At 47.1% G+C, this 26,948-nt stretch overlaps 1 protein-coding gene across 5 annotated transcripts; it reads right to left on the bottom strand.

Moving 5' to 3' along the window:
- Positions 1–816: 816 nt before the first annotated feature.
- Azin2 (antizyme inhibitor 2) lies at positions 817–26,948 on the bottom strand. Of its 5 annotated transcripts, none has more exons than XM_090335303.1 (12): positions 26,824–26,948; positions 26,606–26,726; positions 25,816–25,997; positions 23,999–24,172; positions 16,493–16,665; positions 15,650–15,784; positions 14,780–14,945; positions 13,844–13,889; positions 13,458–13,598; positions 11,971–12,083; positions 3,873–4,087; positions 817–1,302 (listed from the first exon to the last, which is right to left on the bottom strand). In XM_090335303.1, the coding sequence occupies exons 3-12, from the start codon at positions 25,918–25,920 to the stop codon at positions 1,164–1,166; spliced, it is 1,407 nt and encodes a 468-aa protein (XP_090191429.1). In that variant the 5' UTR covers positions 25,921–25,997; positions 26,606–26,726; positions 26,824–26,948; the 3' UTR covers positions 817–1,163. The 5 variants fall into 5 exon arrangements, with proteins under 5 accessions (XP_090191429.1, XP_090191428.1, XP_090191431.1 ...); XM_090335302.1 differs by having other exon boundaries at positions 13,458–13,620; positions 13,844–13,885; positions 26,824–26,947; XM_090335305.1 differs by lacking the exon at positions 23,999–24,172 and having other exon boundaries at positions 13,458–13,620; positions 13,844–13,885.

Genomic DNA, 26,948 nt, shown 5'->3' on the forward strand with positions numbered 1-26,948 from the left:
CAAGCCTCAGTACCAGCATAAAAAGAAAAATAAGTAGATAAAAGAGTGAAAATCTTTAGGGTCTCCCTATAACAGCTGTAGGAAATCTAAAATCCGATGTCCTTTGCTCAGACACTCACACACTCCGGGTTCATAGCTTGGAATCATGGAAGCATGAAAGAGCTTTTGTCCTGGCAACAACTGCGAGTCTGAGGACTGCCAGAATGAGGCAGTGCCTGCTGGCATTGGACACAACAAACTCTATAGCCAGCCTCATTCTAACACTCATTGACTGAGAGATCCTAAACCAACCACAATGTGTTGGCAGTACTCTACTGAAAGGGTACAAGGCTTACTAAAACCTCCCTGAAAAAAAAAATGAGGTAGGGAGGTGTAATTCAGTGGTAGAGCACTGGCTTGGTATGCACAAGATGCAGTGCTGAGAAACAAAAAGCAACATGTAGAGACTCCGCCCCCTTTCATCCACAGCTGTATCAAATAATCAGTTTTCTTTGCTCTGAGCCAGACCTCAGGCTAGGTACTGGGTCACATAGAGGCCACTAGCTAGTCATGTGCCCATGAAAGGAAGCTGCTCTGACCCCGGCCTGACCCCCAACATGTCGCCCTTCCTTAGGAAACCAGGCACAGAGGCCTATGAAGAGGACAGAGGAGAATCAGAAGAGGTGGGTACCACTGGGAGAGGCCACCCTGCAGCCAGTGCTGCATGACAGAACTGAAGTAGAAGGGCAGGGGTTTATCCATGGCGGCTGGGCAAGTTTCTCCCCAGATGGGGTCCTGACAGCTTTGCAAATGGAACTTCCAGATTCCACTGGAATATTTAAAAAAGAACAACTAAATATTTATTTGCTTCATATTTACAAAGGTGAGAAGGAGACTAAGGGAGACCCCCAAGAACACCCCCACACCTGGCTGACCAGGCCCTTTGCGCTGCAGAGAAGGCAGACACAGATGGAAGGGACAGGATTTATGTTGCATACTTGAACTACAGCGAGTGTAAGACTGGTCCTATTTACAGGGCAGAAACACTACAGGTGGAGTGTGGGGGCGGCAGAGCAGGCACCAGAGTCCTGGCCAGAGGGTGCCTGCTCACCGCCTTCCCCACCTCTCCCAGAGGCATCTCCGCGGCCCCGCTGGGGTTCGGGGGTGGGGGGGAGCAGGCCCGCTCACATGATGCTCGCTGGGGTAAAGGCAGGGCCCACACACAAGGTGTCTGTGATCTCCCAGCCGCAGGATAGAGGCTTGCACACGCCCTCGGCGTCCTGGTCTTCTTCTGTGGGCAGCAGCTGCCCTTGAAGCGCTTCCCTGGGAACAAGAGACATGTATAGTCCTGGCCCCACTGGGTGTGGACTCACCTCTAAGCCTCACTCCAAGGGTTGAGGCAAGGGAAGCAGATGACCAGATTCCACTGCCCAGAGAAAGGAACCTATATTTATCGGGCACTTTCCACGTGTTTAATTACATCTTTGCCCAAATCCTGAGATCCCCTATGGGGAAGCATCTCTTCTGTCATAATGGAGAGGAATCTGAGGATCAGGAACAACCACGCAGCACCAGATTCCCAGCTGGTAGCAGAACCAAGATTCCAACTTTCACCTCCCAGCCCCCAGCTCCTAGGCTTGGGGACGGTGAACAATCCATTCTCTGCTTCCCTCAGCCAATCCCACACACAATTTCTTCTCCTCCATCCCCTAATGGATAGAGTTCCAACATGGGGCCAGCTGCTCTGGCCACAGCAGGGACTCTTGTCTCAACCCCAGCCTAGCCCCAGCAAACCCAGCCCCTGAGCAGCCCACTTACCTGTATCCATTCATACTGCCAGCACAGGCTCTCTGACTGGCTCTCAGCCCTTTCAGATGGAGCCAGCACTGGCCCAGGTGCATCTTTCCAAAAGGCAAACCCCTGCTCTTCAATCACCAGCTCCTCCCTCAGTGCTCAGGCCCCCTGAGATCAACCCAGCCTACTTTGCCCTCATTCTGCTCAGCACAGCCCCACACACCCTCCCTGGCTCTCTGCAGATCTTCCTGGATCTGCAGAATGCTTGTCTCCTGCCTCACCCTACTAACTCCTCCACTGCTTCCAGATCTCAGCTACACCCTCCAAGTCCCATACACAGTTGGCTTCTCCTTGGAAACAACAAGCTTAATGTTCATACCCCGACACTGCTTCACCTACAGCTGAGTAGGGAAGACTTCTGTGTCCCCTACTGCTAGTGTGCAGGGCAGCAAGCCACCACTGGGCTGGGAAGGGGTGGATGGTGGAGAGAGAAAGATCCTGGCCTTTACTTCTGCTGGGATCTGCTTTCCCACAAGACTCTCCCTCTTCTAACCAGTGCTTCCCCTGAGTCCTTCCATACTTCAAGTGCATTCTAGTCCCACACTGGCAAGAAGGTCTTTCGCTCAGCTGATCTGCATGGATCAACAACAAATTGGGAGCCAGGCTGGTGACCGTTGTGGGGAGGGCTCTGGGCCTGGTGCCCTCTGTCTCAATCTCTGTCTCCTTATCTTTAAACATGGGTTGACACCATTTCTTAAAAACCCTCAGTGGGTCCTGACTGCCTTCAGGACTAAGGCTGGTCTGTGCCTCTCACAGGTATGCTGAATGGGTAATGAAATGCAACTTTCCTAATGTCTTCTCAGGACCTGGGGTTCAGTAGTGTTCCTGGGGCCTCAAGACACCATGTGACGTTTCAAAAGTGTTCCTGTCCCCTTGACCCTTTCCCGTTAACCAGCCATGTGACCCATCAGGACAGCAACATTGCTTGGTGATAACACAGACCTCTACAGGACTGTGTGTGGTGAGAACCCAAGCTACCTCATGTCAGGGTTTCATAGGCATGACTCTCTATTTCCCTCACGGGATCCCAGTACCAATTGGTAAAGTAGATAGGGCTAGTGTTGGGCCTATTTCCTAGATGAGAAAGCTGAGGTTCAATGAGTAGAGCCAAGCCTTTTCCAGGTCACAGAGCTACCACCTGACCAGCTATCTATCTAACCTGTTTATCCTTTAAAAAAATTTTTTTCCGACAACAACAACAACAAAAAATTTAAGGGCTGGGAGTTTGGCCTAGTGGTAGAGTGCTTGCCTAGCGTGCACAAAGACCAGGGTTTGATTCTTCGGTACCACATATGTAGAAAAAGCCGGAAGTGGTGCTGTGGCTCAAGTGGTAGAGCTCTAGCCTTGAGAAAGTCCAAAGCCCCAGGACTGGCAAAAAAAAAAATATTGTAAAGGTGATATACAGAGGGGTTACAGCTACATAAGCCAGGTAAAGAGTATGTTTCTTTTTGAACAGTGTCATCCCCGCTCCATTGTTCTCTTCCAGTCTTTCCCCTCCATCTCACCTCCCCACACCCATTTCCAACATAGTATCTAGTGAATATCACTGCTGAATTGTGTATCTGTGTCCCCTTTAATGCACCCAGAAATTACAGTGTGGTCTTTCCAGGCATAATTCTCCAAACCGTCCTTGCTTCCTGCCACTTCAGCCCTTCACTAGGCCTCCAAGGTCTTGCCTGATCTACTGCTGCCTCCTCTCTGCTCATACCCACCCTGTAATAGTACCTGAGACAAAACACACTGCATTCCTTCTTCCAGGATTCCCTGTCCACTTCTCCCACCTACCCACTGCCCACTGTCCCCACCTCTCAGGGAACAGGCCTGAGATTCACAGGGAGCGGCAGCCCTGCCCAGCACAGCATCATCCACAACAGAGCTATGAGCTTTCATCCCTGGCCACAGCCAGGTACCTGGCACCTACCTCACCCAGGGCTAGCAGCCAGGGGACTCCCTGTCAAAGTGGATTGCACAGCAGCGACCTGGGGTCTCAGTCCCCAGGCTTCCCTACCCCACCCCACTTCACAGCAAGACCTCCTTACCAGGCTACTCGGGACATGGCGTAGGTGATGCGGCAGGCCTGGGCTCCCCTGAGGAGGGACCCTGTGCCCACGGTGTAGGCGCCCATGTTGTCAAAGACTAGCCAGTCCCCTACGTGTAGTTGTGGCAGCCACAGGCCCTCAGCCACACAGTCATGGCCGTCAGCCGCCGGGCCCCACAGGCTGCTGCTATACAGGGGCTGCTCTGCAGCTGGTTTCTGTGGAAGACAAAGATAATGTCAGCCCTCCTGGGCATACCACAGCCCGAGTATTCCTCCCCCATCCTCCCCCAGATGCTGGCATTAAGGCCCTCTCTACTTCTCCGTACTTGTGGCCTCCTGCACTTGGAAGCCATGATATCTGGTCTCACATCCAGGTTCCAGCAGTTAATAGCTATGTGATCTTGGACAAGATAAAGTGCTCTTTGCCTCAGTTTTCTCATTCGTAAAGTGGGAACGATAAATAGTACCTATACACAGGGCTACTAAAAAGATAGGTGGGTTCTATATATAGAACATTCACTTTTAAATAGCTTTTCAAGAAAGATAAATCATGCTTTTGTGCAGATATAAAATGTATATATATATATATGTCAAAGTTTTTAGTGAATCGATCAGTAAAGCAAACAGCTCAAAGGAATAATTTTAAGAACCCACACATATATAGGTCATTAAGAAGAGAAAAACAAACTTGCTTCAGCGATATAAATTTTCCCATCTGCTTAATGTCCATCGGGCAATAATCAACTGAATTCCAAAAGATAAAAGTTGCACTTCTATAGAAGAAAATTATCTGAAAATTATCTGCATTACCATAAGTATATGTAAGTTACAACAACATAAAATAATTCAGACAATAAAAGATAGAGATCCCACAGAAGCTCAGCCTTCCACTGGAGACAGACATAATATTTTCATCCATTTATCAAAGTCTTCTACAAAATTTCCCTACAAATAATGCAAAATGGACGAAATCCCTGTACCTCAGTACATAAAATGTGATGGAAGTGAAGAAGAAAAAAATTAAATGTAGCAATTGAATAGATTATAAGGAACATTGTATTTTTAATTTTTCTTAAAACTTTTCTTCAGATCTGGAGAAGAAATCGGTGGTACTGATCATTTCTGGACAACCCAGATGTCAGTGCAGTTGGTCACAGTGCCGTGCCCCTCCCCCACCCTGCCCAGGAGGTCCACAGCATAGGTCAGCACCAAAAGACAACATGCCTTCATCCCCACTCTACCTTCCATTGTGCTCTTCTCCCCCTCCCACCTCCGCCCCCTCATTCCTGGGGATTGACTCAGGACCCAGGTACTGTCCCTAAGCTTCTATTACTCAAAGCTAGTGCTCTACCACTTTAGTCACAGTGCCACTTCCAGACTTTTCTGTGTATGTGGCACTGAGGAATTGAACTCAGGGTTTCATGCATGCTAGGCGAGCACTCTACTACTAAGCCACATTCTCAGCCCACTCCACTGCGTTCTCACTCCAGTTCCTCCCGCCATTCTGGACTCTCCTGTAACAATAGCTTTCCTCCCCCCAATCCTTTCCTTCAAAGCCCCAGGCTGGGCCCTGAGACCCCAAATCTGCCACTATTTTTCCTGTGGATCCAAGAAGAGATAGGCTCTGGTAACCTTTCCTAAAGCTCTACACTGTCCAAGCTTTATCCCTATGACATTTACTATAGTTAATAATGAGATTGTTGTGAAGAATTTGGTTTGGCCTTTCTTGACAGACATTAAACTCTACAAGCCCAGGGATGGCATCAGTACAGGTCTTCCCCAACTCCTGGACCCTGCAATCCAGCACAAAGTAGACAGATGCTTAATGTAATATTTTTTGTGTGGCTATCAGGGTTTGCACTCGGGGCCTCATGTTCTTGTTGCTCAGCTCATCCATTCACAAATGGTGCTTTACCATTTGAGCCACACCTCTACTTCCAGCCCAGGATAGCTTCAAACCATGATCCACAGACCTCGGCCACCTGAGTAGCTAGGGTTTATATGTATGAGCCACCAGTGACTTGTTCATTGCAATATATTTTTACCAGTTCTGGGCTTAAACTCAGGCCTGAGCACTGTCCTTGGGCTTTCTCAAGGCTAGAGCTCTACCACTTAAGCCACAGCACCACTTCTGGCTTTTTCCCGCCTATGTATATGGTGCCAAGGAATCAAACCCGAGCCTTATGCTAGGCAAGCATTCTACCACTAGGTCAAACTCCGGCCCCACTGCAATATTTTTAAATGGATAGATGATGAGAATGAGAAGGAAAATTTTTAAAAGGATACAAATTGAAGCCATAGAGAAGCCTAGGAGAAGGTAAGATCAATGGAGGGGAAAAAGAAAGAAAGAAAGAAAGAAAAATCATCTCAACACCAGAGCCCGGGAAGGAATGAATAAAACTGAGGGAAAAATATGCCTCAGCTTCTATAAGCAGAAATAACACTCACATATTTGAAAGTAGTTAATAAAAAATCAGCCCTATTCATAAAGAAAAAACATGCATGCATTATTCAACTCAAGATGAAGCAAAGGGCAGTCGTAGTGAGCAGCTGTAACCCTACCTACTTAGGAGGCTGAGAGTAAGAGGATTATGGTTCAAGGCCAGTCCATGCAAAAAGTTCAGGAGACCCTCATCTTAACAAAGAAAAGCTGGATATGATAGTATGGGTCTAATCAAAACATAATGAAAGCTAAAAGGGCTAGGGGGAGTGGCTTATACGATAGAGCACCTGCCTATCACATGCAAGGCCCTGAGTTCAAACCCCAATATGCCCAAAAGGGAAAAAAAAAAGAATGAGAACTCTTCTGTATTTTGACCTGTTCATTCACCAAATCCTTATTGAGCATCTGCTATGTGCCAGGCTTTAGTACAGGAGGTGAAGAGCAGCAATGAGTGCTCGTACACAAAAATCTATGGTTCCTATGATTGTTAAGCTCCTGTTCCAGGATGGGGAGAGAAACAAATACTGTTCATTTAACAGTATGTTCTTAGTTATAAGCTTTTTGGTAATGAGTAAAATTAATCTCTTGCTCTGAATCATCTCCCTTAGCTGTCATCATTAAGATACATTAAGCTAACACTCAAAGTTTTAGGAAAGAAACATTCTATAAATATATCCATAATGATGTTTAAGAAAACAGGTTTTAATAGTTCTCCCACAATAACAAGAACAAGCACCTCAAATTCTTTTTTTTTCTTCCAGTCCTGGAACTTGAACTCTGGGCCTGGGCACTGTCCATGGGCTTTCTCAAGGATATTGCTCTACCTCTTGAGCCACAGCACCACTTCCTGCATTTTCTTTCTTTTTTTCCATATATTTTTTTTACCTAAATTTCCTTTTTTTAAAAATTTTTTATTGTAATTAATAAAAGGGTTACACGATATTTGCCAGATAGAAGGTGCATTAATTCACATACATTGATACCCTTTCACATGTCTTGGTACCCATTACCCTCCCCTCCACCCCCCCCATATATTTTTATTGTAATTAATAGAAGGGTTACATTGTAGTCACCAGATAGAAGGTGCATTCCTTCGCAAACATTGATACCCTTTCTCATGTCTTGGTCTCCATTTCCCTCCCTCCACCCCTGCCCCTCATCTTGTTTTCCTCCCTTCCCTATCCGGCTTCAAATAACCAAATACACATACATATACAATATATCAGATAACAAGGTGAAATACTGTAACAATATGAGATAACCAAGGGACAGTAAAAGAGATGAGAGATAACATAGTACATTAAGGACAATAGTCACTCATTATATGGCTTTTGTTTCTATATCCTGGAGGTCCTTACATTTAGCGTCATACTAAATGGCCTATGTATCTATGTTTTGCTCTTTTGTAAATCTCTGCTAAGAGAGCCCAAGTTTCTACTGATTATGACAAATGAGGGAAACCATTTAGCCTATGTTCCTTTGAGTCTGGCTTACTTTACTTAATATGATTTTTTCTAAGTCTTTCCATTTCCTTACAAATGGGACGATGTCATTCTTTCTGACAGCAGCATAGAATTCCATCGTATATAAATACCACATCTTGTTGATCCACTCATCAACTGAGGGGCATCTGGGTTGGTTCCATATCTTTGCTGTGGTAAATAGTGCTGCAATGAACATGGTTGTGCTAGTGGATTTAGTATGTCCTTGTTTCTGGACGAGTGGGTAAATGCCAAGTAGTGGAATTGCTACTTCCTGTATTTTCTATGTATGTGGTACCAAGGACTAGAACCCAGGTCTTCATGCATGCTAGGTGAGCACTCTACCACTAGCCCAAACTCCCTGCCCTCACCTCTCGAGTTCTATACATCAGCATTCTGTCATTTTTATTTAAAAAGTATAAAAATAAGATTTTAAAACTTTACCAAAAAAATAAAGCAAATCTACCCTTACTATTTTTTTCTTTGTGGGGTACTGGGGTTTGATCTCAGGTGTCAAGCTTCCTAGGCAAAAAGCATTCTCCTATTTGAGCCACATCTTCAGCACCTTTAGTGTTTCGTGTCTTTCTTTTCAGATAGTGTCTTATGCATTTGCTAATCTCAAACAAAAGTCTTCCTCTCTTTGCTTCCTGTGAAGCTGGAATTATAGTCATATACCAGCATGCAAGCTTCCTTTTAACTATTTTAAAAAAACAAACAAACAAAAAAGGAGCTGGTCATGTTGGCTCATGCCTGTAATCCTAGCTACTCAGGAGGCTGAGATCTGAGGAGCTCGGTTCAAAGCCAGCCTGGACACTAAAGACTGTGAGATTCTTATCTCCAATTAATCATTAAAAAAAATGGGAAGTGGTACTGTTATTCAAGGGGTAGGGCAGGAAGAGCTCAGGAACAACAGCCAGGCCCAGGGGTAGGGCAGTAGCCTTGAGCTAAAGAGCTTAGGGACAGTGCCCAGTCCCAGAGTTCAAGCCCCATGAGCAACAACAACAACAAAAAAGGAATCTATGAAATAAATATTCCAAAATATATGACAATAAATTGATAAAACCTCACCCTTGTCTACATGTCTGGAACTGAAGGCAAATAGACACGTGCCTGTAAACATCCAAGATGCCCAATGTTCTGGCCACTGGGCCCCTCTATGAGAAGGGTCAGGGGTTCCTTGTTTACAGTGTGCCCACCACAACTTCACATCCTGTCTAAGAGGCAAGGTGGCATAGCTGCTTAAACCATCTTAGAGATTAGAAAACTCGGAGGGAGACGTGACTTGCTACAGGTCCTGAGACAGACAAGCAGAATTCTGAGCCAGCACTCACCCAGCTACTTTCCTTGGAGGCCCAAAATGGGGCTAATTCTCCAGAAGAAATAAGGTCAAACACTAAAACCATACAGGATCTGGTACGCTTCCTTGTTAATTCCCCAGCTTCTAAAAACAAATCAATAATTCCTAATAAATTTTGCACACATAAAGTATATCAAAGTATTTTAAAAGAAAAAAATTAATGAACAAGGCAACATAAAAAGAGGGAAGTGATATAGAACAAAAACTTATGGTTAAAATCTCATTTAGGAAGCCAGGCCCTGGTGGCACATGTCTGTGTAGTCTTAGCTACTCAGGAGGCAATAATCTGAGGACTGTGGTTTGAAGCCAGCCTGGGCATGTAAGTCTATGAGATTCTAATGTCCAATTAACAATGAAAAAGCTAGGCTCTGAGTTCAAGCCTCAGTACTAGCGTGAAAAAGAAAGGCTAGCAGTATGACTCAGTGGTAGAGTACTTGCCTAGCAAGTATTCTACCATGTAGAATAAGCCATCCTGGCAGGGAGATTAGCAAAGAACACACTAGTGATATTTATAGGAATATCACGAAATAATAAGAGCAATCAATGCTTAAATGTCCAATGATACAGCAATTTTATAGGAAGATGGCAGGTCCATAGGAAAGGAGTTAAAAGCTTTCTCTGACACCAGACAGATAGTCAGAGATGACTAAGCCATGAGCCCTAGACCCCAAGGGCTCACAGTCTATAGTTAATAAGCATTACCTTCTATTAAGTATGTGACTAAACAAGAGAACTCACCTCTGTGAGCTCAGTGGTCTCGGTGTAAAATGATCCACAATATCTACTTTAAAGTATTTTGGCAAGTGTGGGGGAGTAACTGCCATGCCCAATGCTTAGTACAGTACCTGCTACAGTAAGTACTCGTCATTAGCCTTCACATATGTGTGGTGAAAAAACACAAAGCCCTTCTTGTGCATGCTGACAAAAAAGAAAATGTGACGTGGAAAGATTTCCATTAGTGCAGGGGGTTTAAGAGGGTTTTATTTTTTTTTAAGTTCACTGAAGGTTTAAAGTTACATATATATATATATATATATATATATATAGTGTGTGTGTGTGTGTGTGTGTGTGTGTGTGTGTGTGTGTGTGTGTGCATGTGTGTCCTGAGGCTTGAATTCAAGGCCTAAGCACTGTCCCTGAGTATTTTTTTGTGTGCTCAAGGCTAGCACTCTACCACTTGAGCTACAACTCCACTTCTGGCTTTTTGGTGTTCAACTGGAGATAAAAGTCTCACAGACTTCCCTGCCTGGATTGGCTTTGAACTGTAGTTCTCATATATCAACCCCCTGCGTAGCTAGGATTACAGGTGTGGGCCACTGGCGCCCAGATAATGCAACTTTTTATGCCATAGAGCCAAAATCAAAGGCCCTGGGAAGGAAGAACAGGATCCCAAATCTCCTGTAACCACTGCTGTGAGTGTTTGACAGCCCAAAGGAGGAAACTGAGGTAAGTCACCCCAGGAGGCACAGCACAGACCACAAAGAACAGGCACATCTTTCCTGGTACCCAAGTCAGGAAGGCCATCCAGAGATGAGTCAAAGCAGACCCTGGAAGGACAGGATACAAATGAGTCGAAGCACTGGTGGTCAGGGACTAGTATCTATACTTCTTAGCAGCTGATGAAAAGAAGAGAGAGTGTGTCAGAGATGGCATCAAGCAGGAAGAAGGTGACTACAGGCGTGGAGCTGCTGCCTGCTCGGCCCCCTGGGCTTGGCCAGCCCAGGCCAGCCCAGTGTTTTTTCTGCTGTGATGAGGTCTGTTGGATGCAGGTTGTGGAAAGCATGCAGCCAGGAGGGTGTAGGACTGAACAGAAAACTCTGAATTCCTGAGCACATCTGGGAAATTCCCTCAGACAAACACAGAGTCATATTTAACTATGGAATGAGGACCCACCACATTGATGCACAGTATCTAGGCCCCTAGAAGATCAAGAGGGACCCCCTGCCCACAGAGAAAAGAGAGGCTGGAAAAGCTCCCAGGAGAAGCTGACTTCAAAGACCTATAGCTATGAAAATACAACAACATGACTCATTTTTTCCCTCTTAGATTTCCACTGAAGCCACTGGAGACCCAGGAATGTTTTGTTCTTTTTCCCCTGTTAATATGAAAACTCCATCACAGATGAACTTTCTTTTTCTAGGAATTTACCCCCAGGGCAGTAACCAAAATTGGATGTCCAGACAAACTCACAAAACAAAAAACCAAGTGGCCAACCACTGGAGTCAGATTGGTTGAAATACTATGTAGCAATGGAAAAGCATGTTGTGAAAGATTAATGACATAGACATAATTATGACCCATATAAAGAAAAAAACAAATTTCAGAACAATATGATCCTAACTTTATGAAAGCAAAGCACAATGAATTTTCTAAAAGATTGAAAGGAAATATAATGTTCAACTTGGTTCTCTTTTTCTTTTCTTGAGAAAGGATCTCTTTGTGAAGTCCAGATTGGCCTTAAATACAAGATCCCCCTGCTCCAGCCTCCTGGAGATTAAACGCATACACTACACCTAGCCTCTTATTGTCCATTTTTTCGTACTTTTTGAGGTAAAATTAATCTAGGATGAACCCAGGTCCACATGCATGTCAGACAATTGCTCTACCATTGCATTATATCCTCAGCCTTGTATCTCATTTTTAAGGAGTAAAAATATGTGGCTTGGTGTATAGCTCAGTGTTTAGAATGCTTGCCTAGTGTGCCGAGAACTTAGGTTTGCTCCTGGGAAGAGAATACATAAATAGAATGTGATATAAACACATGTAATGTTATTGAAAGGTGTACACACAATGAAGACACACATGATGGTAGGCTCACCTTTTGCAGGATGGGAGTAGGGCAGATGTTGTCAAACAGGACTGAGTTGAAGATCCCATACACGCCCTCATCAAGGTGGTACACAACTGTCTTGGGGGTGGAGCCATTTTCCTCTGCAGGAAAGGGAGGGGACAAGGAGCAGTATTAAGCAGAAAGTGAGGGGCCTGGGAGTAGGGGGCCTGAACCATGGTGGCTCAACAAGAGCAATGGAGCTACATCTTCCTCACCATCGGCCATCATGGTGACAAGGGTTCACTGCCACTGTGGGAACATTGTCCTTTGCAGCTGAGCCTCTCTGTTAGTACCACTCCTCTGTCTACACCTGAGCCCCTAGAGGCTCCAGCAAAGGCAGAAGAGCAGGCCTGCCCAGACTCCAAGAAGCAAGCATTTGACAGAAAAAGTGAATGCTATGAAATGAGAAAACAGGTTTCCAGGCTACTGGTTGGGCTAGACAGGACTGTCTCCTAGGTCTACAGAGATGGCCAGAAGAATGTCAACATGTGCAATCATGCATGTGTGCATGCACAAACAAGCACCCCCCCACACACACCATTCTAACTGGAGCCCACCACCTCTCTATGTAAGTATATCATCTTCTCTCTCCCTCCCTCCACCCCTCACCCCTTATCCGCTTTTTTTTTTTTTTTTGCCTGTCCTGGGCTTGAGCTCAGGGCCTGAGCACTGTCCTTGGACTTTCTCAAGGCTAGAACTCTACCACTTGAGCCTCAGCACCACTTCCAGCTTTTTTCTATGTAGGTGGTACATGCATGCTAGGCAAGCACTTTAACCACTAGGCCAAACTCCCGGCCCTCCCTTATCCGCTTTTAGTTGAGACCAGATTCCATGACCCCTGCCACTCATAAGCTTCTGAAAGATCCCTTGGGTAGGTTTAATCTACCTGGAGCGGACATGGAGGAACACTTGATGTTGGCAGTGTGAGCACCCAACCTCTGACTCAGTGTGCCCTGAACTTTACTCTTTATCAAGTGTATGACCTTGAAGTGGTGACTTGACCTCTCCGTAGCTACATTCTGTCACCTGTAACATGGACTTAAATATTAGTTGTCATTCATGGATTTTATGAAGTGATGAGACAGGATGAATATGAGCAGCTTGTACGTCACAGAGCAGACAGATATGGGGTCAATTTCAGGCTTCACTTCTGATTAGCAATTAACCATTTCACTTGTATTCCTTCTGACTCTGTTTCCCCATCTGTCAAATAGGGATCAAAAGAGTATTTCATCTCCCTGATATGGTTTTAATCTGAACCTGCACAAAATTTGAACATGCCTAGGGGAGAAAATTATATATATATATATATTTGAGGATGAGAAGAAAAGACAACACATCTCCTCTCAGTAAATCCCTGTATCAGGAGTTCCCCAACCTGCTACTGCACCCAGAACCAGATGCTGCTCAGTACCCCCCTACCCTGTAACCAGCCGTAGGGCAGAACTGGGCTTCACTGCCCACCAAGCACCTACCTTCCCTGCCGGGCTGGTCCAGAAGAATCTCCTTCTTGGCGATGATGCTGACTGCCACGGTGAATGCGGAGGTCACGTAGTAGCGGCCCAGCTCTGCAAGGATGTCCACACCGCAGCCCTCAGGGAAGTACAGGTCCAAAGCTGAATTGATCACAGAACCAATCTGGTGGGGGTGGGGAACAATTGTGTGCTTGAAATGTAGGGTTTCTGCCGCAGAGTTGCTAACGACCCAAGTCTCTTTCTTGAGAGTTGTTTTGATTTCAGGAAGAACTTGGCAGCTGCTAAGGCCCAGCTGTTAACTGGGGACAGCTAGCCAGGAAGGCAGAAGGGGGACAGGGTTTGGTGGACACCCTCCTCAACACCCCACAATGGGAAGGGGCACTTACTGTAATGCTTGGGGACCAGATTCCAGAAGCCATGATGTGGATCTTTCTTTCACAAATAACCAGTTAATAATACATTATAGAAAAAAATTAAAATATAGATAAATTAAAAGATAAACGTTCCTAATTCTATTATCCAGATGACTTTTTTTAGAGTAGTTTCATTAATTATTTCTATGCACAATCTGCAAACACAATTTTCATTATAAATATGATGGGGCTGTGTGTATATAAAATCGTTCTGTGCGTGTGTGTGCGTGTGTGTGTGTGTGTGAGTGCCACCTTGAATTCACTGAATTCAGAGATGGGCACTGTTCCTTAGCTGTTCTGCTCAAGGCGGTGCTCTACCACTTGAGCTACAACTCTACTTCTGGTTTTTTGTTTGTTAATTGGAGATGGGTCTTATAGACTTCCTGTCTGGGCTGGCTTTGAACTGTAATCCTCAGATCTCAGCCTCTTGAGTAGCTCCAATTACAGGCGTGAGCCACCAACATGAAGCTAATTATTTAGATCCTTTCCTGAACTCTCTCAGATCCTTGTCAGTTTCTAAAGGTGGAGATTTTAGAAGCAGCCTGTTCCAAAGGAGCAGCGCCCCTAGTGGTTAGAGTAGGGACTGCTATTGCACATTTTTCTTGCCCTTATCTTACAGGTGGGTTTTCCTTTTTTTGCCAGATTTCCCATCAGCCTGTCAAGAGGGTGAACAGGACATGCTCAGATCCTCAAGGAGCATTGCCACATGCTCAGATATAGGCTAAGCCTCAATTACGCTGGTTAAGTTCATAGGCTGGTGCCGGTTCGTTTGCTCAGCAACAGCAACAGGATTGCTAAGGGGTGACACAATCCAGGTAGGACCTCTGATCATTCTATCCCATCCCCACCTCCCAGCCTTCCCCATTCTCCACCCAGAGAGCCCAGCAAGAGGCTCCAGTCCAGGATTACCTCTTCAAGTCTCACTTTGGCTCCCTCTATGCCAGGGAAGCCACCACCAAGGTCCAGAATGTGCATCGTGTGGCCCAGCTCGGCACCCATTTGAAACACAAGCCGCGCGTCTGCGATGGACTGAGCATAGGCCTGAGGGTCAGGACAGCCACTGCCAATGTGAAAACTGGGAAGGGAGGAAGAGCCTCAGCTCACATGCAGAGCCCCAGGGGCTACCACCTCAACCCTGAGTAGATGCATGGGACAATGTGCACATGTTACAGATACAGTGACTGAGGCCTGGCATATTAAATGGGCTGCCATGTGGCAAGGAGTGGACAGGAGGCAGTTGGTGCTCCTTCCCTCAATGCTTCCCTGAGAGAGAAACTTCTAGAAGGTGAGCCAGGGCCCCAAGGTATCCAGTCTTGGATATACCTGTCAGTTTGTGGCCTGGGCAAGCTCCTCACCCCTGACCTCTACATGTCTCCCTGTCTATTAAGCAAGGATAAGTGCCTGCAGCACAGACCGTGGAATGATGGAAATGAGACTCTCAGCATAGTGTGGGAAGTAATAATGAATAAATGAATGACTAATGACTAAATTAAATAAATGAAGCTATATAACAGGCTACATAACCTGTGGCTTATAGGCTAACCTATATGGCCTATAGGTACGGGGCGGGGAGGGGAGGGGGAGGGCCTTCCCAGGACAAAACCTTCTGGACTATGGGGCTAAGGTAGGGGAACATCTATAAACCTCCTTTCCAAGGAGAGGAATTTCCCAACCTGCAGAATTCCAGGCCCAAACTTTTAGGGAAAAGTCTTATGCAGCATGGCTAATTCCTAGGAAAGTGACAGCGGGTGGGGGGGAGGGGGGACTCCCAGCGCACACCTCACACCCACCACCTCCATGTGGCTCTTCTTGGCATTTTCAAGCAGGTGTCTGCAGGATTTCAGCGGCGCCCCGAACTTCAAGCTCAGGCAGCTCAGGGAGCGGGAGTCATCCGTAGCAATGCACAGAACCATCCTGAGGAGACACAGGGCATGGCGGAGGGGGAGCCCCCATTCCTTCCTCGCCACTTCTCCTGGGAAACCAGGACTGTGAACCGCATGGCTCAGGTCTCACTGGGCACACAGGAATCCTACTCCTTTCTCTACCTGTGTATCAACCAATCTCTAAGAAGCCACCACCAAGGACCCATTCCCACAGTTCCTGAGAGTTCAGCAGCTCTCCTCTAGACAGCTCCAGTCCTCCGAACTCGCTCCACACCAAGCAGTTTTAAAACTCATGGTAGATGACGGGCACCAAAATCTCACAGTGAAACCCAAGCTGAGTGATCCAGAGTAGCCCTCTGAACAACCTGCCTTACCCCAGTCCCCCTGGACCCCACAGCTTGAGCAAGATGGCCAGTCTTGGACCCTTCCAGAAACTATTTGCTCAGGTACCTGATCTATGCCCAGTGTCATTCATCGGGTCCCTTCCCTATAGTGTGTGCATACACTTATACCACACACACACACACACACACACACACACACACACACACAGCTCAGCACATTTGAGCCACAACAAATTTCTACATATCCCTCTGATGCCCCCTGCTGTTCCCGACACCCAGGCACCTGCTTCTGCAGCTTTCCACTTATGCCCTCCCCATATTCCATTCATTCCTCAGGTCCTTCACTCCAGGATCCTTGCCTGCTTCCCCCACCTTAGAAGCAGTTCTTGGCTTACTTGGCACTGGGGTGGCTCCTGACCACCTTTTCCAACTCCATCTCATTGTCGAAACTCAGCAGCTGCACCCCATGCTCAGCAGCATACCGGATCTGCGCGATTTGCTTACAGGGGCTGGTGTAGATGATCTTACTGGCAGGGACACCAATGTGCTGGACCAGCTCCATCTCTGCCTGTGGGATCCCAAGAACAGTGGTAAGGAAGCGCCAGGACCTGTTGGCCCAGGGAGCACAACGAAGCTCAGATGAAGGGGAAAGTCCTAATTGCTCATGGCGGGATCCCATAACAAGTACACAGCCCTTTAAGACAGCAGATTAGCCACCATTAGGACTTTATGGTCATCCACCCAGGTGCAATCTAGTGAAAATAACCAAGAAAAAAATCAGGGCTGGAGGCATGGCTATGCAAGTTAGAGCACCTACATAGGAGGCATGAGGCCCTGAGTTAAAATCCCAACATTGCAAAAAAACCAACAATCTCATCCTAACAAAACCAGTATATTCATTATTGGGGCTTTTTTTCCCCTTTTTTGCCAGTCCTGGGGCTTGAACTCATAGCCTGAGCACTGTCCTTGGACTTTCTCAAGGCTAGAGCTCTACCACTTGAGCCTCAGCACCACTTCCGGCGTTTTTTTCTATATACGTGGTACCGAGGACTCGAACCCAGGTCTTTGTGCATGCTAGGCAAGTACTCTACTACTCGGCCAAACTCCAGTCCCATTAGGTATCTTTTTTAAAGCTACCTATTAATCCTAGCTACTCAAATGGCTGAAATCTGAGGATCACTGTTTGAAAGGAGGAAGGGAAGGAGGGAAAAGAAAGGTAAGAAAACATAATATATACACACAATGGAATATTATTTCACCTTGAAAAGGAAGTTATCTGTGACAACATGAATGAATCTAGAGGAATAGGACATGCACAGAAAGACTAACACTGCATGATCTCACTTACATACAGAATCTACAAAGTCAAACTCAGAGAAGTAGACAGCAGACAGTCATTTCCAAGCTGGGGGTGGGGTGGAGTCATGGGGAGAGGTGGGTCAAAGAATACACAGGTCCAGCTAGAAGGCATAAGTTTAAGACCACACTTTACATGATGGTGACAATAGGTAATAGCAGAGTACTACTTACTTGGGAACTGCTAAAAGAAGGGATCTTAGGTGTTCTCATCACAAGAATACAGTAAGTATGCGAGCTAATTCATGTGTCAATTTGAATTAGCCACTCAGCAATGTAACATATACCAAAGTATTTTGTGTGACCTGGGTGCTGGTGGTTCATGCCTGTAATCCTAGCTACGCAAGAGGCTGAGATCTGAGGATCATGAACTGAAGCTAGCCTGGGCAGGTTCAGGGATAGTGCCCAGAGTTCAAGCCCCAGGACCCGAAAAGAAAAGGAAAAACAAAAACAAACAAAAAATACCACCAAACATCCTGTGCATATGGTAAATACATAACTATCATTAACTTGTTAAATAAATAAAACACAATGTTATTTGGTATACTTGAAAGCCTACAAGCTCAAGAGTTTTTCCAACACAGGTCACTCAGTTCCAAAGGTTTGTGCTGTGTGGGGTGCTGTGCTGAGTGAGTCCATGCAGGCTTTTCCCGAGGCTTCCTCTTCCTCCTCACCTTTCTGGCGTTGTTTTTGGTTTGCTTTGTTTTTTTGCACTGGTAGATGGGCTTGAACTTAAGAGGCCCACACTCTCTCTTAGTTAACCTGCTGAAAGCTGGCACACTCTCACTTGAATCATACCTCTGCCTCCAGCATTTTGATTGTTCACTACGGATAAGAGGCTCACAGGCTTTCCTGCCTGGGTTGCCTTCTCCCTGAGATTCTCAGATCTCAGCCTCTTGAGTAGCTAGGTTTACAAATGTGACCCACTAGCATCTGGCCTGTTTGCTTGTTTATTTGTAGTGCCGAGGATGAACTCAGGGCCTCGTATATGCTAGGTGGATGCAGTCCCTCTGAGCTCCTCTCGCAGCCCTACCTCCCTTATGTGACATGGTACAGCTTGATTGCTGCATGGTAAGGCCGGGAAGAGGGAGAGAGAGAAGTCACAGGAAGTTCCTCAATGTGATGCCATGGCAGCGTGAAAGCAACCGCAGACATGCCAAAGTGAACTCGAATGACTGGGGTAGGACCTATTGGAATGGGTATAAGCTCTATTCTACAGAGAAAGCAACCTACTAAGGCGATGAAGCAAGTACTTGGCAAAACCAATTTTCACACTCAGGTATGACTCACCACAAAAGAGAGGAAAGAATTAGAAGAACCAGTTTTGAAACATGATAGGAGATGAAAGAGCCATTTGTAGCCATCCTAAGATGAATTCGAATTTGGTAACTTTCCAGCACCAGGTATTTATATGAATTATTTTTTATAATTCTTTTAAGGATGCTAGGAAGTACTGACTGGCCATATTTCCCAGAGGAAAAATCTGACTGGGGCCTGCTGCCTGTGATGACAGGTCACGAGCAGCACAGAAGACACAAATGTTCATCTCCAGAGCTGAACTGGGGGCCATGAAGCTCACTTCCTAGAGGCAAATGCGCTCCCACCAAGAGTTTGGGTGGTTGGGCAAATGTGCTTTTACACGAAACGAGTGAAAAGAGCAATGACGGCACCGAGAGGCTGTGACTGAGCCTTGATTAGTGAATAAGCATGCCACTGAAAGGAAGCTTACTAGGTGTCAGCCTTCTGCATGAAAAATGCACTTGGATTCTCACTCAATCCTCATAATAATCATATGAAGCAAGAAGCTGAGGCTCAGAAGAGTTGAGTGACTATCCAAAGTTTCATATCTCCCACTGGTATATCTGGCAAAGTAATTGTCAGACCTCAGCCTCCGCTGGCAGATTCCTTTTGATCATCTATTGACATGCATGATGCAGACAAGCAAAGAAAGCAGCCAGGGTTCGGCCCTCACACAGTGTTCAGGGAATACTAGCAGTCACAAATGCCCTTGAGGGAAAGGAAGGCTGCTTTCAGCAGAGAAACCTTCTGAGGCCAGCAGGCCAGAGAATGCTGGAGCAGTCTGGGCAGGAGTACTGCAGTGGAGAACTGGAGGTCAGATAGCGATGGGCAGAGCCATCAAGGAACCAAGAAGGCTGCGGATGGACCTCTCCCCTGAACGTGGTGGGAGAAGATGGTGAAGATTTCAAGAAGGGACATGATACTGGGTACCGGCGGCTCATGCCTGCAATCCCAGCTACTCAGGAAGCTGAGATCAGAGGATTGAGGTTTGAAGGTAGACTGGGCAGGAAAGTCAATGAGATTCTTATCTCCAATTAACCATCAAAAAGCCAGAAGTGATGGGTGGTGGTTCAAGTGACAGAACACACCTTGAGTGAAATGCTAAAAGACAGCACTCAAATCCTGAGTTCAAGACCCAGTATCAACATGACAAAGTGGGGGAGGGAGAGGAATAAGAGAGAGAGAGAGAGAGAGACAGAGAGAGAGAGAGAGAGAGAGAGAGAGAGAGAGAGAGAGAGAGAGAGAGAGAGAGAGAGAGAGAGAGAGAGAGAGAGGAGAGACATGAACATGAAATAACATGGTTTGAATGTCTATCGTCTGGCCACTCAAGAAGGGACCTGAGAGGATTCTGGGGAGACTGGTTAGTAGCTATCAGTCATCCGGGACAGGTGACAGCACCCATTTCAAAAGGTATTCCGGCTGGAAAGCAGCAATGTGAGGTGAGAATGAGAAGGGATTCCCCCCCCTACCCAGTAGATCCGGGTCCTCATGAGAGGATGCTGGGGGGTCAGGAATGTATGTGACCATCCAGGTGCTGGGTACATGCAGTTATCAAAACTTGACAGTGTTTAAAGGGATAAGAAAGTGACATTCCCTAATGGAGGAAAAGTTTACAAGGAGTAGGGGAAGGGGGATGATAGAACCCAGGGGGATACTGGGAAAGCAGGTCTCCCTGGACACAAGGGGAGAGGTAAAGAAGAGAGGACACTACAGATGTGATCATGACATTCTTAGGCAGCAGAAGTGCTAGAACATGGGTGGGGGAGGGGGGAGTAGCAAGCAGATCTCCCATCTATTGAAGTCTTAAAAACTGGGAGTGTATTTTATTATTGACTACTTTAAAAAGGAGAATGTTGATGAGAGAGACAGAAGAACATAGAGTGTCCCTTAGGCCAGGTCCAAATCCATCCATGTGGGCAGAGCTCCAAAACCTGCTGAGTTAAAAGTTACCGTGGAACTCGATGCACCCTAGGAATGCCTTTCATGCTTCATTTAAAACACCACAACACATCTTAAAAGACTTCCTCTGAACCCTTTGTGAATTTTGAAGTGCTATATATCTACCAAATCCATGATGTGTGATTATCTGTGGAGATATAAGGCTGGTGTCTCATTTTCAGTTTGGGTGAATGAACCAATGTATTAGTTAAGTACTAACAATTACTGTTGAATATGAAGTGCTTGCTGGATCATAGATATCCCTGAGTACTTTGTTTTTTGCCAGTCTTAGAGCTTGAAGTGAGGGTCTGAGCAGTGTCCTTGGGCTTTCTCAAGGATAGAACTCTACCACTTGAGCCACAGCACCACTTCTGGCTTTTTCTATGTATGTGGTACCGAGGAATCAAAACTAGGTCTTTGTGCATGCTAGGCTAGCACTCTACCACTAGGCCAAACTCCAGGCCCCCTGAGTACTTTTGTTACAAGGAAATTCTTTGGAGGAATCAAAGCAGAGGCCAGGAAGCAGTGGCCAACGAAAGACAGGCAAACAGAAACAACTCGGCTGAGTTTGTTCACAAGGAGGGAGCAAGTGTTTGGACTACAGGCAGATATGTTATCCGGGGAAGGGTGGTTTTCTTGTTGGTTTTGTGTGTTTTTAATAAAAGGCTGAGTGACCTAGGCAACAAAGAGCAGGGATGGAGATGGGTGAAATAGATAATACAAGTTACTTTGGGAAAAAGGTCTGGTAAGCCAGTGTTCCTTTGGCAAGTCATAGCCTATGTCCCTGGCTCTTGAGCCTGTCCAATGGGTTTCTCCATGAGCCCGAGGTCAAATCAAGCACATTGGTCAACATCCAGAAGCCTGTGGTTCCATTATGCATGACCAACCACTATAATTCACCACAAGAGGGCAGCCATACCCCATTAGAAGATGTTCTAAGTTATGTACCTGAGGGTCGAGCGAGGTAGGGAAAGCATTTGCCTAGCATACAGGAAGCTCTGGGTTCAATGTGCAGCGTAAGGGGCAGGGGAGTTTCAGGAGCCATCTCTTATCTTAGTAACTGCACCAAAACCTCCACCTAACCCACCCCAGGGATGTGGTTTAGGGCTCTTGTTGCCCTTGATGAAAAATGAGGTCAAGGTGTCCCATCATTGGACAAGTGCCAGCTCAGCCACTTCCTCCCTGAGGATCTTGGAAAATACACCAGTAATAGAGGCTGAGAGAACCACATTGGTGAATTAAGGCTGCCACTTCCTACTGCATAACCCTGGGTGAGTCACTCAAGCTCTGCCTTTCCTTCTATGTTCAGTGTATCTTCCCAATAATGACCTCATGGGATTATTGCAAGAATAAAACAGGACCGTGCACAGGAAAAGGCCTGGCAAAGTACCAGGCCCAGCAGCTGCAGTCAACCAACAGTAGAAGCTTCTTCTGTCCCCTACTGTCTTTAATGACTTCTATTCCCTCATACCCCCTACTGCTGTGCCCTTGGGAAGCCAGCCCCTGAGACTAGAGGGCCAGCCACTCACCTGATTCCAGAAGAAAAGGATTCTAGTCAGTGGGGGTTTGGTCCTATCTTTCATTCCCAAGGAGTGAAAAGAATGTTATCCCTTGTAACTCTGCAGAGAGGCCCACCAGGCCATGGAAGACAGCAGAAGAGGGCAAAGCTCTGGTTCTGCATAGTCTCCTCTGAATGTTTCCTAGATTTTCATGTAAGGTATACATGAAACAAGGTGTAGGAAAGCCAGGGCCAGAAGAAGAGAGTTGTCCACTACAAACAGCAAAAATCAAAAGCATCTGGTCCTTGGCAAAGGCTAGCCTACACATTCTGAGCATCTTACTTGCTCGGGCCCTATCATCCTATCCTGGCTAGCTCACCTCCCTTCTCCTTCAGGAATTCTTTCCAGAACTCTCCTCACAACCCCGAGCCACACTACCAATCTGGGAGTTAAAAGGAATTTGCTCCAGAACCACCATGACCAGCTGTGAAAAGACCAGTGACCAGTTGTGCCAATGTCACAAGCCACAGCCCAGAGATTTGCCTCTGCATTTACTAGTCCCTCTAACCAGAAGGCTCATCCTTACTTCACCTGGTTTGACCTCCTGCTTCCTTAGGATTTGTATTCAAATCTGCCAAGCCTTCCTTGACCAAACTGTCATTCAGCATTCCCTGTTTCCCACCTATAATCCTATATATTTTCATTGTCGGTTTAGAATACCAGATCCATGAAGGAAAGGCTTTTTAAAATTTGTTTTATTCTGGCCTATATTCTCACCTACCATATATCCGGCAATAGTATTTGTTTAGTGACTATTTGCTGAATGAATAAATGAGACACGCCCAAAGCTGTACCTTGAGGAAACTTCATGGCTCAAGGCTTTTCTTTTTTTCTTTTTTTAAATCAAGTAAGGAAGAAGAAAAGTAGATGAATCAAGCATTCTACTCAAGGTCTGCCTGGCTCTCCAGCAGCCCTCCCCAGCACAGTCAACTACCATAGCGCCATTCAGTGACTGCTGAGTGACAAGATGTAAGCCTAATCAACAAGGACAGCAGAAAGAAATTAATTTATAATTAATAGTAGAAATCAAGTAAGAATTTGCAACAATAATAGCAATAGAATCATTCAAGGATTACTTAAGAAAAATGTGCTTACAGGTTGATTACAAAAAATAAAATAAAGAGGGGCATGGTGGCTCATGCCTGCAATCCTAGCTACTCTGGAGGCTGAGATCTGAAGAACAAGGTTCAAAGCCAGTCTGGGCACAAAAGAACCTGAGACTCTTATCTCCAATTAACCTTTAGAAAAAGGGGAACGGGGAAGTAGGGCTTGGCTCAAGGGTAGGGTGGTAGCCTTGAGCTGAAAAGCTCAGGGATAATGCCCAGGCCCGGGGAAGAGTGGTAGTCTTGAGCTGAAGAGCTCAAGCCCCATGACACACCAAATAAATAAATAAAATTAATTAAATAAAGCCAACAATATAGAAGTATTTTTGCTTTTAGTTAGAATAGTATGTATAGCTCTGTGCTAGCACACTTTAAAACTTCCAGCTGGATTTTTGAAAAAGACAACAAACTGAAAACTTCCACTTTAAAAAAGTGATCGTTCTATTCATGGGCACACAAGAATCCAATTTGGAACTTCAAGGCTGACAAATTCTATACACATTTCCTCCTCCCTTTTCCCTGCAGCCTCCTCCTGGTTGGGTGACCTTCCTAAAGGGCTGTGGCCAACTGCAGGTCACTCTTGTTCCCCAGGATCCACTCCCAGGCAGGTTTCAGTGGTCAGTGTATGCGTGGGGTCAGGGCTCACCTTGTTGGCACAGCTGAAGCCCAGCCCCAGCTCAGCCAGGACCTTCAGCACACCCAGGCTGCCGTTGCACTTGACAGAGTAAAAGGGCCGGACTCGAGGCAGGCACTTCAGAAAGCAGAAATGCTTCCTCACTACAGCACCCAGGTCAGCCACGAAGAAGGCAGCAACCTTATCCTATACAAGAGGCATATGGATGTGAGACACCCCCCACACCCCGCTACCTCCCTGCACATGCTTTCACCCCTCCCCCAGTTCTACTCTAGCCACAAGAAACTACCCTGTTGTCATTGGTGGGTGGGGGGAGGTGTTCCCCGAGCCTAGAGAATGGAACATAAACTCCTCAGCTTGGCATCAAGGCTCTGTAATCCTGCATTATAGTCTGTCTCCATCAATGCAGCCAAAACTCATACTGGATCATATTCTCTCTCCAAGCCTTCTCTGATAGGTTTGGGGATATCACGGTCTACTTTCAAATTTCAGCTTAAATGCTTCTTCCCCAAACCCATAAGGTAATCATGAAAGTTCTCAGGACTGTTGCTTTTTTGTTGTTGTTGGTGGTGGTGGTGGTTGCAGGGCTTGAACTCAGGACCTGGACACTGTCCTCAAGCCTCTTTGTGCTTGAGCCACAGCTCTACTTCTGGTTTTTGAGTGGTTAATTGAGACAGGAGTCTCATGGAAACACTTCTGCCCGGGTAGGCTTTGAACTGTGATCCTCAGATCTCAACCTCCTGAGTAGCTAGGATTACAGGTGTGAGCTACTGGCGCCTGGCTGACTGTTTGCATTTTTGCTTCCAAAGCACATGTGCATTAGAATAATATACACATCTGTCTGCTCCAGGAAAGGGTCAGTTTGGGGGAAGGCAGAAGCTGTGGCCTACAACCCACTGACATTTACATACACGTGCTCATCCCACTGCCACTGTGGTCAACTGGGCACCACAGACCAGCTGACAGCTGACTGTGAATGAGGAGGTGGGTGAGACTATATTACCCAACCCTCCCTGTTTCACACAACACATTTTAATTGATATCCATTGGTACCAGATGCAATGCTAAGGGACAGAGATGACCAGAAAGAGATCTAGAGCTAATGGGGCTTGGGTCTGGAGGAACATGAACACTAAACTAATTGCAAGTCCTTTCAATAAATGCTACATTTGAGCTTCTGTAAAAGGTATTAGAGACCATGGAAAAAAGAAAATAGAAAACCTCTTTGGGGCATCCAGGATGCTGCAACACTGATGGGAAGTAAGGAAACATTAGACATGGGCAAAGGGGAGAGGCCAGCAGAAGGATGCCCCAGGTTGCAGGAAATGCTCCAGGCAAAGGCATGTGAATTAAGATTCCCAGTAATCTCATCACTGGGAGACGTGAATGGAGTGGGAAACGGGGCTAATGTAGACTTGATGAGGTTGACTTGATCCTGTAGCAATGGGGAACTTGCCAAGGACTTGTGCTTTTAAGGAGGGCTCTGTTGGAAGAAGGAGTGGAATGAAACTGAGCTCAGAGGGCCCTTAGGGAGACTGGAACTGGGCTACAAAGATAAGTTCTTCATGAGTTGCTTGCAGGGTTATTTAAGGACTTCAGAGAGCTTGGTGATACCTAGAGGTGAGGTGTGAGGGGAGGGAGAGAGAGAGCACACAAATGTCTGGGTTGTAAGTCTGGAGGCTGTTGGTAAAGCCTCACACGACGAAACATAGAAACGCGATGGATTTGGGGGCAAGGTCCAGGAAGTGGAGATCAAACAGCTGGTCTCTTGTATAAGTGAGTATACAAGATAAAGGCACAGGTCCCTGCCCCCACTCCCAGCTCCTCACCGTGGTGGCCTGGGAGGCCCCCAGAGTGAGCTCCTCCAGCAGGTCTCGGGTGCTGAAGCCCTCTTCCACCATCACAAAGTCCGATTCACTCAGGTAGCCTGCCATGCCGACCAGGAGCCACTGGCTGGATGGAGCCCCCGCAGCAACTGCCGCCTCAGCCGCCTTAGAAAGTATGCAACACACTGGGGGGGGGGGGGGGCCGGAGGGGGGAGGGAAGGAGGCTGAGATGGAGATCTCTCTTCTGGTAGGCTCACCTCCCCAGATCAGGACTCCAAATCCTGCCCAGCCCAACCCCCAGCACAAACTTGGCCGGGGAGGAGGGGTGGCGGGGGAGGAGGGGTGGCGAGGTTCACCGGGAAGAGTGGGGATGGGTGGATTTGGAGCTGCTTTCCAGTTCTAAAATTCGGAGAGGATTAAAGTCCGGCGGAGGCCATCTGAGAAACCCAGGTGTGCAAGTTTCCAGGAGGCCCCGGCCCTGGGCACGCCCACCTAACGAGGGCGCCGGTGGCCCAGGCCCGAGATTCTCAGCCCCAGAACTGGAGCTGAGGGACCCGCAGCGCTCGGGGCAGCGTGCCTCCCCTGGGGGCCTCAGTTTCCCGCTTGGTAAACGATTGGTCCCGACGTGCTAGATCATTCTAAGCGTGCATGGGGCGGTGGGGGGGGGGTCGCCACACAGCGGGTGGGGTCCGCGGGCTCCCGGGCAAGGACTGAAAGCCGAGGTTCTATCCGGGTAACCCCTCTCGAGTGCAGGGCGAAAGTCCCGCCCCGCCCCTCCCCCGAACCCCCTTACCAAGCCCCGTCCTCCTACGCGGGGGCCAGAGCCAGGCGCGCTGCTAGGGGGGGTCGCCGGTGACCTCGAAACTTGTGCAACACCCCGAGGAGGAGTGGCAGTTGCGGAGCCGAGGCCCCTGCTGAGAGGAGGCAAAAGGGGCCGGTGGGGACAGGTCAGATCCCGAGCCCCGGGGCGCTCGCTCCCCGGGGTTCCCCCAAGCCACTCCCTGCACTCGCCTTAAAACGCATTTACACGGCTTCGGCCCATAGGTCTCCCCAGCGAGTGAACCGGATCCTCGGCGCCTCCGCTCGCTCGCTCCCCCCGCCTCCGGCCCCGCGGCCTGCGCCCCGCGCGCCCAGCA

Source organism: Megascapheus bottae, chromosome 6 (genome assembly GCF_031878675.1).
Source record: "Megascapheus bottae isolate mThoBot1 chromosome 6, mThoBot2.hap1, whole genome shotgun sequence".
In the NCBI taxonomy this organism is placed as follows: Eukaryota; Metazoa; Chordata; class Mammalia; order Rodentia; family Geomyidae; genus Megascapheus; species Megascapheus bottae.

Coding starts and splice junctions, on each gene's coding strand:
- Azin2 (XM_090335302.1), bottom strand. CDS start 25,920: ATGGCAGGCTACCTGAGTGAATCGGACTTTGTGATGGTGGAAGAGGGC. Junction 12,084..13,457: donor GGACCAGCCCGGCAGGGAAG/GTAGGTGCTTGG, acceptor CCTTTCCTGCAG/AGGAAAATGGCTCCACCCCC. Junction 1,303..3,872: donor GCCATGTCCCGAGTAGCCTG/GTAAGGAGGTCT, acceptor TCTTGTTCCCAG/GGAAGCGCTTCAAGGGCAGC.